This window comes from Chlorocebus sabaeus, chromosome 18, assembly GCF_047675955.1.
Source record: "Chlorocebus sabaeus isolate Y175 chromosome 18, mChlSab1.0.hap1, whole genome shotgun sequence".
Classification (NCBI taxonomy): domain Eukaryota; kingdom Metazoa; phylum Chordata; class Mammalia; order Primates; family Cercopithecidae; genus Chlorocebus; species Chlorocebus sabaeus.
In genome coordinates this window covers 59,735,040-59,747,063 of record NC_132921.1, presented here as the reverse complement: position 1 = coordinate 59,747,063, position 12,024 = coordinate 59,735,040, and the positions used below count along the sequence as shown (strand labels likewise).

Here is a 12,024-nt window from a genome sequence, read left to right as displayed (position 1 = left end):
GATTCAGAGCTACTGCTCTGGGAGGGTCTTCAGGAACCCGTATTTATAGAAGACATGGTAGGTGCCAAACGTGTGTTTATGAAATAAACGACAGATAACTGTCCACATTGGTCCCAGTTTATGCGGGAGAAAGATCATAATCTACAAAAACTTGCAAGGTGATCAGGAGAAAAGAGTGTAAGGTCATTTTAGCCCACCTCGGTATTCACAGAAAATGGAGCATATTTCAGAGCCAAAGTAAAAAATTTGCGTTGGCCTTTGCTAAGAGATGAAAAGTGACAATACCATGGATTGGGGATGCGTGAATTCGTTGGTCACATGGAAGATGTTCGTGCTTCTGGGCTCTTACGCATCCCAAGGCGTGCATTTATCCCGGGGGCTGCATCTTGGCCTGGGAACGAATGAGACCCAACCGCAATGGTTGTTAGCGATAACTTTACGGTGGGACAGTCTCCATAGGGGCTGTAGACTTACCCGTGTTACTATGAATAAGGACCTATTTACTTCTCAGGGACCAACGACCTTGCGGGGTCTAAGTAACTCACTCTCAGTCTAAAACTCTGCAACGCTCCACGTAACTGTCCTGTAGACCCACAACTCTCCCAGGAGCACAGCCCCAGGACCTAACCCACTGGGTTCTGCTCGCTCCGCCAATTCCCAGTGCGAGCGCGCGGGGGAAACGTGCTCGCCTCCCGCACCTGGCTTCCGCGCGCCCCGGGAGTCGCCAACTCCCCCAGCAAGCAGCTTGGACAACCCGGACAGCCGGGCCGATCCCCCGCCCCACCACCCGCTCGGCTCTCCCGTCCTCCTCTTCCTCCTCCCGCGGCCCCTCGCCTCCCGCCGCCTGCCTCTGCGGCCGCCGCCTGCGGCTTTGTTTTCCTCCCAGGTCGCATTCCCCACACGTGATTCCGTGTTATTGCAAAGAGCGCTTTGGAGCGCGAGCGCGGGGCGCGCGCACCTATAAATACGGACACCCGGCCCCGGAGCCCGCGAGCCAGCGGCGAGGCGACCGGCGGGCAGCCAGCCAGCGAGCCGAACAAGCCGAGCGAGTGAGCGAGGCGCGCGCGTGGGCCGGGGCGGCGGCGCCCCCAGCCCGAGCACCGAGGGGCGAGCATGGCCCGCCCGCGGGGGGGCTGGACCGCCGCGCACGCCGCCCGATCCCCGCGCCCTGCCCAGCCCGGGTCGCCGCCGCTCGCGCCCGCCGCTTAGCGCTCGGGCGCCGCTCGCTTCTCCGGGCATCGCGGAAATCCCGCCGCAGACGGACACAATGGCGGCGGCGGCCGCCACCACGGCCGCCTGCAGCAGCGGCAGCGCCGGCACCGACGCCTCGGGCGCCAGCGGATTGCAGCAGCCGCCGCCGCAGCCTCAGCCCGCGGCCGCCGCGCCGGCCCAGCCGCCGCCCGAACCCCCCCGGAAGCCGCGCGTGGACCCGCGGCGCCGCCAGGCTGCCCTCTCCTTCCTCACCAACATCTCGCTGGACGGCCGGCCGCCGCCGCAGGACGCGGAGTGGGGCGGCGGCGAGGAGGGCGGCGCGGCCAAGCCGGGCGCCGGCGGCGCCTGCGGCGGGAGGACTCGGTTCAGCCTGCTCGCCGCCGCCGAGAGGGGCGGCTGCATCGCGCTCGCAGCGCCGGGCACGCCGGCTGCGGGGTTGGCCGCTGGGTCCGGCCCTTGCCTCCCACAGCCCTCGTCGCTGCCGCCCTTAATCGCTGGCGGCCATGCGACCGTGTCCGGCCCCGGGGTGGCTCGGGGATTCGCGAGTCCCCTGGGCGCCGGCCGGGCGTCGGGGGAGCTGTGGCAGCCGCCCGGGCCGGCGCCTCTCGCCGCCTGTGCCCAACTGCAGCTGCTCGACGGGTCCGGGGGCGCCGGGCAGGAGGAGTTGGAGGAGGACGATGCCTTTACCGGCGTGCAGGTGCCGGCAGCCGCCTTTTTGGGCTCCGGGACCCCCGGCAGTGGGAGCGGCAGTCGGGGACGCCTCAACTCGTTCACTCAGGGAATCCTGCCCATCGTCTTCTCCAGACCGACTTCGCAGAACTACTGCTCCCTGGAGCAGCCAGGCCAGGGCGGCAGCACCAGCGCCTTCGAGCAGCTGCAGAGGTCTCGGTGAGTATCAGGGATGCGACGCGCACCCAACCCTGCGTCCCTCCCCGCGCCCGGCGCGTCCAGCCTGCCCGCGGTCTCTGGGTTACGGGCTACGGGTTGCTCCCATTTTCCCGCGCCCTGTGCTCCGGGCCCGAATCCCAAACCACGAGGGCACCCGAAAAGAGGGGGCGTCCGCAGGGAGTGTTTGGTCACACGTGTGTGCACGAACCCAGCACTCTCAGAGGAGCACCGTACTTGTGCAGTGGGTCGGGAGTTGCAGGAGGCCAGTAAAAAGCGGCGTCTTAGCCTCCCCACACGGTATCACAAACTTCCTGAAACCCGGTCCAGACCCGGAGTCGCACTCCTCCCGCGCGGGGCGAGACTCGGCCGGGCGCAGAGTGGAGCAGTGCAGGCCGGCAGCTGAGCGGCGCGTGTGAGCCTGAACTTGTAGGAGACACGCGTGACCCTCCGGAGAAGTTATTGCCTGCGCTCCAAGTCTTCCTGCGGCCCGGGGAAACTTGGCTTTTTCCATTTGCTTTCCTGAGCAATGGAAAGTCCTTCTTACATTCCCTTCAACTAGGCCTAGGGGGTGGGTAACTAAAGAGGAAATAGGGCTTGACGGGTTTTTTTCCTGTTCCAAGATGAATTCGCTTGAGTTCGTTAAACGCTTGTTTTACTTGTTTGTTAGCTGAAGTTATCTGGCGGCATTATGCATCTTAGCAAAAACATGAAATGCTGGACGTTTGCTTATTGTTCAGGAAACAGAGTTTGTCACCATATATTCTAAGGGGCAGTCGGAGGTTGGGACTGCGTGAACTGAAGCTTGCAAAAGAAGTAGGCGGGAGCAGGTGGGGAGATGCAGATCCGTCCCCAGGGAGTGCCCTCCCTTGTTGGTTAATAAGGCCTCTTGTGAAGTTAGCAATAGCATAGACTCTACGTTGACAAAGTTGTCCTAACTTCCTGAGGCCTCAGTTATCCCTTCTGAGAAGGAATGCCTTTCTCTGCTAGAATTTCTCTCTCCTATTATGCTTATCTGAAAGCTTGATCTGGCCCAAGTAAGAAGGTGCCTGTGGGAAAACTTAACTTCCTCCCGCAATGGACAAATGGGGAAGAACAGGACCGCCTCATCCACAAGTTTGCTCCTAGTGTATGTACTTCTTCCTAAGTGAGTGAAATCATGAGGGTGCTAGTTACGTAGCCTCGCTGTTTCAGTGCACATGGCCCTCAAGCAGGGGTGTGGAGCCGGGGAAGCAGCCTCCTGAGTGCATGGATGAATTAGCGACACTGGGCACAGGTGACAGCCCTACTCCGGTGTTTCTTGTCAGAGCATGCATCTGCTCAGCAGAAGGTGAGTGCAGGGAGGTGGAATCCCTTGTTTCTGGGTGAGTCCTGCAAACTCAGCGGTTTCTTAGCTCAGTATTACCGCTTGACATCACACACTGGCTCATGATGACTCCAGAATTGCAGCCTAAGCCCAGCAGTCAAGAGGGTTATGACAGGAATTGTAATAAACATACATGTTATTTTAAGCCAGTGTGCAAAGCTGGCTTGTATCTCCTGATGGACAGATGTGTCGTCCATGCTAAAGGCAGCTGGAGATCAGATTACCTCGCACGCTTTCTCCAAGAAACTCATTTCACGGGATATGGAGGATCTTGTGTGTTCACATTTCTGAACCAAAGAATATCCAGAACTACACCTCCAGTCCTATAAATATGAACCTTTTAGGCGTTTTATTGATCCTTTCCACCTTGACACACACATTAAGATGAGTTAATCACTGGAAGATGCTTCTTTACCTGACAGTCACTTTAGTCCTATTTCTGAATAATCCATATCTGGCAACCTGATAGGCTTTTATAAAATTACAGCTGTGAATAGAAACAGCATAAAATTTCAGTACAAAGGGGAAAAATAGGTTAAACTGATTTAAGAAAGGTGGAAAGGCTAGGTTAGCTGTGGAAAGGCTACAGACTGGAAATATCCTAGGACACTTTGTTTCCAACACCCCGTGGCTTGCCTATCACTAGAGTACTTCCACCTGCCTAGTCAAAGTGTGCTGAGAGCACAGACTCACTTAAGGCCCTGGGCCAGCTTTTCTGGTTTCCATTTGTGGAAACCTTTCCTGGTGTGCCTCCTTGCTAGCCTGTGTGTTTCCATGTACATGTGACCTCACAGATGTTCTCCTGGGATGTTTTCAAATCAAATGGTGTTTTCCTTGGATTCATTTCTTGCCATTAGAGGAATACCATAGCACCTTGCTCCTCCAAAATGTGGGCTTTGCACCTTCAACTTGACAGGGAGCAGTTAGAAATGCAGACTCTTCCCCTATTCCAGACTAAGTAAGTCCAGATCTGCATTTTAACAAGATCCTCAGGTGATTTGTATACACGTTAAAGTTCCACAAGCGTTGCCACAGTGTATCTGAAATCTGCCCTTTTAAAAAAATGAATTTGAGGTTTTATATATTGGGTTTGTTTCGGGTATATAAAAATTAGAATGTCGGGCCGGGTGCTATGGCTCATGCCTATAATCCCAGCACTTTGGGGAGGCCGAGGTGGGCAGATCACCTAGGGTCAGGAGTTCAAGACTAGCCTGGCCAACATGGTGAAACCTCATCTCTACTAAAAATACAAAAATTAGCTGGGTATGGTGTTGCACTCCTGTAATCCCAGCTACTTGGGAGGCTGAGGCAGGAGACTCGCTTGAACCCAGGAAACGGAGGTTGCAGTGAACCAAGATTGCACCATTGCATCCCAGCCTGGGCAACAAGAGTGAAACTCCATCTCAAAAAAAAAAAAAATTAGAATGTTTCCCAATCTGCAATCTTTGAAACCCTTTCTTCTTGGTTACTTTCATTGGAACACTTGTAAAACCAATCACAAATAATTGCTTGGACTTCCAAACTTTACAACACACAGGTAAGAAAATTTCTGTGTTCAAGCTTTGGCACGACAAGGTGCACAGTAAATGCTTGTGGATGCCGTGATTACACCACCTCTGTTCACTGGACTGGATTCTTGACATCTATTGTATTTAGCCCTCATAGTCACCCTGAGTATAGGTTCTTTCACAGTTGAGGAGACCACAGGCTCAGAGAGGTAGTAATTTCTCAGACTGGCCCAGCTACTGAGAGGCACATATGATAATCTGACTTAGTTGGGCCAGGATAGGAACCTGGATCATTGATGTCCAAGCTCTGCCACTCTACCATGTCACTATACCTTGCACACAATAGACCCAGAGATAATTTTTGAGCTGTTGGCTGTAAATGTTTGTCTCTTATACAACCGGCCAGTCACACTAGTGTAATTCAGCAGCCCCTTTCTTATCCTTCCAAATTTAGCCTCTTTGTTTGGATCCCCTAGCTTTGATATTTCACCGTCTCTACTCTGTTGCAGTGTCCTGGGAACCCAGGACTGTGAGCCTGGGTTCCTCCCAGCCTCACGGACGGGACTCTAGCAGTAGGAAGCCCAACAGGCTAGGTTTGCTCTCAGGCTGCAGTGTCAAGAGGTGGGAAGCCAAAAAGATGCCTCTTAGCTTCATGCCCTTTCGTGTTTCTCTGCTCTGGCAGTGAACGGTGCATCTGGAAGGTGTTAATAGGTGAAAGGGAGTGTGAATTTATAAGGTATGCATTAAGTCTTCCTTTCCCTTCAAAAACTTCCTTGCAGCCAGCAGCTGGCCTCAGCCCTGGGTTACTCCCTGGAGATTCTGGCTAGTGGACAGCTCCCCAGGAGGACATGAAGTTGAGCCCAGGTGAACGCTGTGCATGGTGACCAGGGTACTATTTTTCTTTCTTTCGTTTTCTTTTTTGAGATGGAGTCTTGCTCTGTCGCCTAGGCTGGAGTATAGTGGCACCATCTCAGCTCACTGCAACCTCTGCCTCCCGGGTTCAAGCAATTCTGATGTTTCAGCCTCCCGAGTAACTGAGACTGCAGGTGTGTGCCACCACGCCTGGCTAATTTTGGTATTTAGTAGAGATGAGGTTTCACCATGTTGGCCAGGCTGGTCTTGAACTCCTGACCTCAGGTGATCCACCTTACCTCGGCCTCTCAAAGTGCTGGGATTATAGGCGTGAGCCACCACGCCCCATCCAGGGTACTATTAAAAAATAGCATGAGGGTTTTGCCTCTGAGAACACGAGTTAGCATCGTGCCTTGCGGGCTTGTGATACAGAAGAGCCCTAGGTCCTGGGTTCAGAGGCTGGTGCCACTGTGACAGCCGTTTGACCCTGGTGGGTTAACCAGCCCTCTGGGTCTGTTTCCTCCTGAGAACCTTGGCTTGTGCCTCAGGCCCTTTCAAGTGTAAAATACACTTACATTTGTAATTGAGGTCTGAGTGTGGCCTTGTGCTCAATGCTTCATATTTGGGCTTCTCAAATGTAAATGCATTTGGAATCACTTAATCTCTTAAAAGCAGATTCTGTGTTTCTAACCAGTTCCCTGGAATGCAGAGTGGCCACCATTTGAGGAGGGAGGCTTTACCCACTACTACGGTTTGTTCCTGTTGTCAGGCCAAGGAACCCGGACTCAGATGTTAAGTGGCCTGCCCGAGGCCAGCTAGCGATTAATAGCAGAGCTCAGGCTGGGATTGCTCAGCCGACTTAGAGCTTCTGCCGGCCCCTCCCTCTGCATTGCCCCTCTTCGGAGGAAATCTGGGCTTGTGCTGTAATTGTAATCTGTGTCTTCACTGAAAAGAAAAATGTGAGCCAACCACAGATCAGGAATCAGGGTAAGGGGAGATGGATACTGTTTCCTAGCTTTTTCACCACCTGCTTTGTGACATCAGGCAAGTCACCAGTCTGTGTGTGCCCCAGCTGTGAGCCACCTGACCCCTCAGGATTTCAGAAGTCTGTAAAGAACTTTGATCTCAGCAGTAAGCAAACACAAATTATTGCTGAGCCATTTTTCCAGCAACCATGGGTTTGGGAGGTTGGAGTTGCAGCCCCAGGCCAGGCGGGGCCCTGTGGATGGCGGGTGCAGCTGAGGCTGGCCGGCTGCCCTTCTTGCAGTCACAAAGCCTGCAATGTGGGCAAGCTCAGGAGAAATGCATAGGAAGCCTGCTCACTGCTGGCAAGTGCCTGGGGAGGCTCGTGAGTTCCAGGGTGAGCTTTTGCTCTCTGGAACGGGTAGGGAAGCACCGCATGGCTCTGTACCACGTGCTCAGTAGCTTTCCCAGGAAGCCCCGTGCCTGGACTTTTTTTCTCTCTTCCGAAAGATAGCTGTGAGGTGGCAGAGGGCCAAGGGTAGGTGGCCTGGAGAGTAGAATAGGAGACAGTGCAGGTGAGCCTGTGCCGTGACCTGGTGTGGCATAAGAGAGGTCAAAGCAGGACTTGGGACTGCTGGGTTCTGGGTCTTAGTTTCCTTACGGAGCTCAGGGGTTGGGACAGATGAGCCTGCCACCACTTCTGGGTCCACCATTCCCTGTGTCTCGGTCCTGTGGCCTGCTGCAGGGTCTGGGGGCATGTTTAGCCTGGGGGCATGTGGATAATCTAACCTCAGAATCAGGTACAAAGTAGTGAAGTTTGTTCCATGTGGCTCTGATGGGCAGAACATGCAACTAATGAAGAAATGAATGGATGAATGAATAGGGTTCTCCCAGTGTAAGGGAGAACTTTAAAAACTACCTTTAGCTGTGTTCCTTCGGCCACGGGCAGTATCACAGCTGGACTGACAATGTTAGGAGGCCATCCAAGCAGGAAGTCACTGCCTGGGGGGGCAGTCAATCCCCCAGCTGAAACTACTCCCACACCAAGGACATGATCCATAGTAACCTCTGTTGCTAAAGGGCCTTCAGGTTTACAAAGCACTGTTGTACATGTTGATATCAGACCCCAGACACCACAGAGGGCCAGGGGTCCAAGGTCAGAGTGGCCAGGGGGTGACTAAGGTTGCAGTGTTATCTGTCAGTTACGTAGAAAAGGAAATCTTGGTGTTGAGACTTAATGCCTGGTATCATTTATTCATTCAACAAGCATTGAACACAATGAGTATCGTGAGTCACCACTGTCCTAGTCATGGGAGATGGAGGCATAAAACATGGTCCTTGTCTGTGTTGGGTGACATAAGTAAACGGGCGAGTTGGTAGAGTGGTGAGTGGTTAGAGGTGAGCGTGTTGTTTGAACTCCCCCCACCCAGGGAGGGGTGCAGGGACATTTCACACCCTTCCCTATGGGAGCTGGCACAGGGCCTTGGACACAGTATTCTTACTTAACGAATACGTGGCAGGCATTATTCTAAGCACTTTATGGGGACTGAGTTCATACCTAGAAACACCCTGAGAGTACTACCATCACCGCCATTTGGAAGCACAGAGAAGTTAAGTAACTTGTCTGGGGTCCTGTGCTCTGACCCGCCTCCCTCTGCTGTGCTACAGTTTATGGGTCAGGCTCATACATGCTTATTAAACAGGCTTCAGCTGAACTGAGCAGAAATGGACCTAAATGGCCTCAAAGGTTACCGATCACTTGTGATTTCCTTGTTTCAGTTTCCACTTTTCTGTCACCTAGGGAAGACCTCTGTGTACTTGGGCCCAAAGGACAGGCCAGGTAAATAGGGATTCCTGTGACTCTGGCAATTAACTCCCGCCCGCTGCCTGCCCGTGCTTCGTCTCTTTTTGGCCACAGCTGAATCCCTGACACCTTTATTGCATTTCTTACTCACCTGCTATATTACATGTCTTGCGTTATTTAGAGCATGGTGCAATTAGCAAGAGGAACCTGGCCTCCCAAAGTTTAAAGCTCTCCTGGGTCCTCATCTGTGAAATGGGAATGGTACCACCACCTCTTCCCTGGGCGGGTTTCCTCCTGTATCTTCTCAGCATCACCCTTTCCCCAGCTGCCCCACTGGCTGTTTATAAATAACACTTTCTTGGAAAAACCACACCCACTCGTGCAAGTCTTGCCTTTGGCTGCCTTTGCGCTACAACGACAGAATCGAGTAGTTGCGACAGAGACCACATGGCCTATTCCCTGGCTTGTCACAGAGTCATTGTGCTGCCCCCGCCCTTGCCCAGTGCTCTGTGCCCGGGAGGTGTGCAGGTCCCCTTGGCCCCTTCCTGCCCGTCTGCACCCTCCTTGCTCTGGTTCACAGCCTGGATAATGTGGTGGCCCGAGGGGCTCCTGGCTTCTGTTTGGATCCCTGTCGATCCCTCCCCTCTGGGCTGTCAGAGGGACCCTTATGAAACCCACATCTGATCCTGCCAGTCTTGAATTCCTGGTATTTCAGACGAGGCAGCTGTTGGCTTGGGTCCTGGTTGCCACTGCAACCTCCACCGCTCCCACACACCCTCTGAGGCCTGTTGCTGCCATACTGTGTTGTCTTTACAGAGGGCACCCACGCTGCTCCGTGCCCCAGGCTCTGGCACTGTCAGGCTTCTCCTGGGGCAAGGTCCCCACCGCCTTCCCACAAGAGGCCCCTTCTTTCCATCTCTGTCACCCACAGAGCCAGCTGCTGCGCTCCCCATGCTCACACACTCTCCTGGCTGGGCCTCTTCCTTCCCTGTGGGTCTGTGCTTCAGCCCTGGCCTGACTGGAGGGCCCCTCCTCCGTGCTCTGGTCAGAGCTTGGTGATGGATTGCCCTGGGGCCGGCTTTTGGTGAAACAGACCACATCTCTCCATAGGGAACACAAACGAAACTCCAATTCCCTAACAGTAAGAGTAGGAGAATTCGATTCTAACTGTTCCCCTACCCCACAACGTTCTACGTCTTTGTTTTTATCCAGCAGTTGCTCCTGACTCTTGATTTGCTAAAACAATCCGTCTTGGGGCTCAGGTGAGACAGATTTTGGAGGCTGCCCCGCCCAGCCCACCCCACCTGTGCCTGTCTCTCCCACCCCCTGGAGGGAGGCGACTTGTGTGGAGTTCTGAGCACCTCTCGTGTGCCATATACTTCACGTATGTTGTTTTATTTGTGTGGCAGTCTGTGAAACAGGTTGCCTACTTTAGAGCTGAGAGGACTGAAGCTGGATGGTTAAGGACATTTGTTTAATGCCACATAGCTGGAATCTAGAGTTAGAATTGAACCCTGGTTTTCCTGGCTTCTAAGCTGGGTTTCTTGTAGACCCTGTAGTGTCTTGGAGCTGACTCCTACCCACTTATTAGAGACAATTGAGGAATCTGAGCTGGTTGATCATCTGAAATACGTTGTGGTGGGAATATTTACACCACAGGAGTCGGCCAGTGCTACAAGTCAAGGTTTTTCTTTTTCCCCTTCCAGAGAGTTGGTTATCAGCATGTGCACCTAAGGCTTTACCACACATCTTTTTAAATTAAAAAAAATTTTTTTTTGAGACGGAGTCTCACTCTGTTGCCAGGCTGGAGTGCAGTGGCGCAATCTCGGCTCACTGCAACCTCTGCCTCCTGGGTTCAAGCAATTCTCCTGCCTCAGCCTCCCAAGTAGCTGGGATTAAAGGCACCTGCCACCATGCCCAGCTAATTTTTTTGTATTTTTAGTAGAGATGGGATTTCGCCATGTTAGGCAGACTGGTTGCGAACTCCTGAACTCTGGTGATCTGCCCACCTGAGCCTTCCAAAGTGCTGGGATTATAAGCATGAGCCACCGCACCTGGCCTAATTTTTGTATTTTTAGTAGAGATGAGGTTTCACCATGTTGGCCAGGCTGGTCTTGATCTCTTGACCTCGTGATCCACCTGTCTTGATCTTGTGGTCCACACGCCTCGGCCTCCCAAAGTGCTGGGATTATAGGTGTGAGCCACTGTGCCCGACTCACACATCCTTTTTGTTCTGTTCTCCTCTTTGGGGGCTGTGCAAAATGTTGCTATCAAAGGAAGCATGTTAAAAACCAGAAGTTTTTATAAGAATCTGCTGCTTAACATAATGACGTAAATTTCCCCTGGGTCACCACTATCCATTTTTTCCACTTCAGAAAAATATCTTTCCCCCTTAAGTTTCTGCCTGTGTACCATTTAACCAGCAAACTTTTCACAGATTCTGGGGCTCAGATCGCTTAGTATTACAGGAATCATGAAATCATTAGCTATTACTTTGTTTGACCAACTGTGTAATGTTGTGTTTTTATGTTTGTTTGATTTTGAAAAGCCTCTAGGAACGTATAATCAATTGGAGTTTCCTAGTTTGTCTTTTCCTCTTTGTTTGTGTTAGTAGTTTGGATGGCTGCACACTAGATCATATTTAACGAGGTTATTCCTCGTGGTTTGGGGCTTATTGCTGCACATTTGGTCCCAGACAAGAGCTTGTAAAGCAGGACGTGCAGATACCAGGGGCTTAGGACTTTGGGATATTGTAATGATATGTGTGTGCAAGAGGGACCCAGTCTTGTCCCTGGTTTAAAGCGCAGGGTATATGTAAATCTAAGTTAGGTTTTACAATAAATAGAAGAAAAAGCATTCAACCAGAGACTAGTAAAATATTCAGGAATGCCAAAGATGTTTATGTGCCTGGCACATTGATTTGTATTTTAAAGCACTTTACTCATTGACCAAATTATTTATAAAGCAAAATGTCTGCTTCGATAGTTTTAGGAAGGGCTGGGTTGGAGAGGTAGAGGAAGGAATGTGAGGAGCTGGAAGATATTCAAAGTCTGACGTTTTTTGCTTAAGGACAAAAACTGGCATGTTAGGGAGACAATGGTTGATGTGAGGTTGAATGGTAGTTCTTTTTTTAATCTTTTGGAGATGAAGTCTTGCTCTGTCGCCCAGGCTGGGTGCAACGGCATGATCTCGGCTCACTGCAGCCTCTGCCTCCTGGGTTCAAGTGATAGGCCAGGCTTGTCTTGAACTCCTGACCTCAAGTGATCAGCCTGCCTCAGCCTCCCAAAGCACTGGGATTACAGGCATAAGCTACTCTGCCCGGCCTGAATGGTAGTTCTTGATGAATTATTTTATTTATTGAGTTGAATAAAGTTTGTTTTTGGAGGGTGAATAGTGAAGAAGGAAGATGAGATTACAAATGTCTAAAGTAATTG

General features: G+C 52.1%; 1 protein-coding gene across 2 annotated transcripts in view; it reads left to right on the top strand.

Annotated features, from left to right (window-relative positions):
- Positions 1-1,166: 1,166 nt before the first annotated feature.
- The window catches only part of CABLES1 (Cdk5 and Abl enzyme substrate 1), a 123,394-nt gene continuing 112,536 nt past the window's right edge, over positions 1,167-12,024 (top strand). For both annotated transcript variants that reach the window (XM_007974464.3, XM_007974463.3), the window contains exon 1: positions 1,167-2,100. In XM_007974464.3, coding sequence (XP_007972655.1) covers positions 1,268-2,100 — 833 coding nt within the window. In that variant the 5' untranslated portion in view covers positions 1,167-1,267. The remainder of the gene's footprint in view (positions 2,101-12,024) is intronic.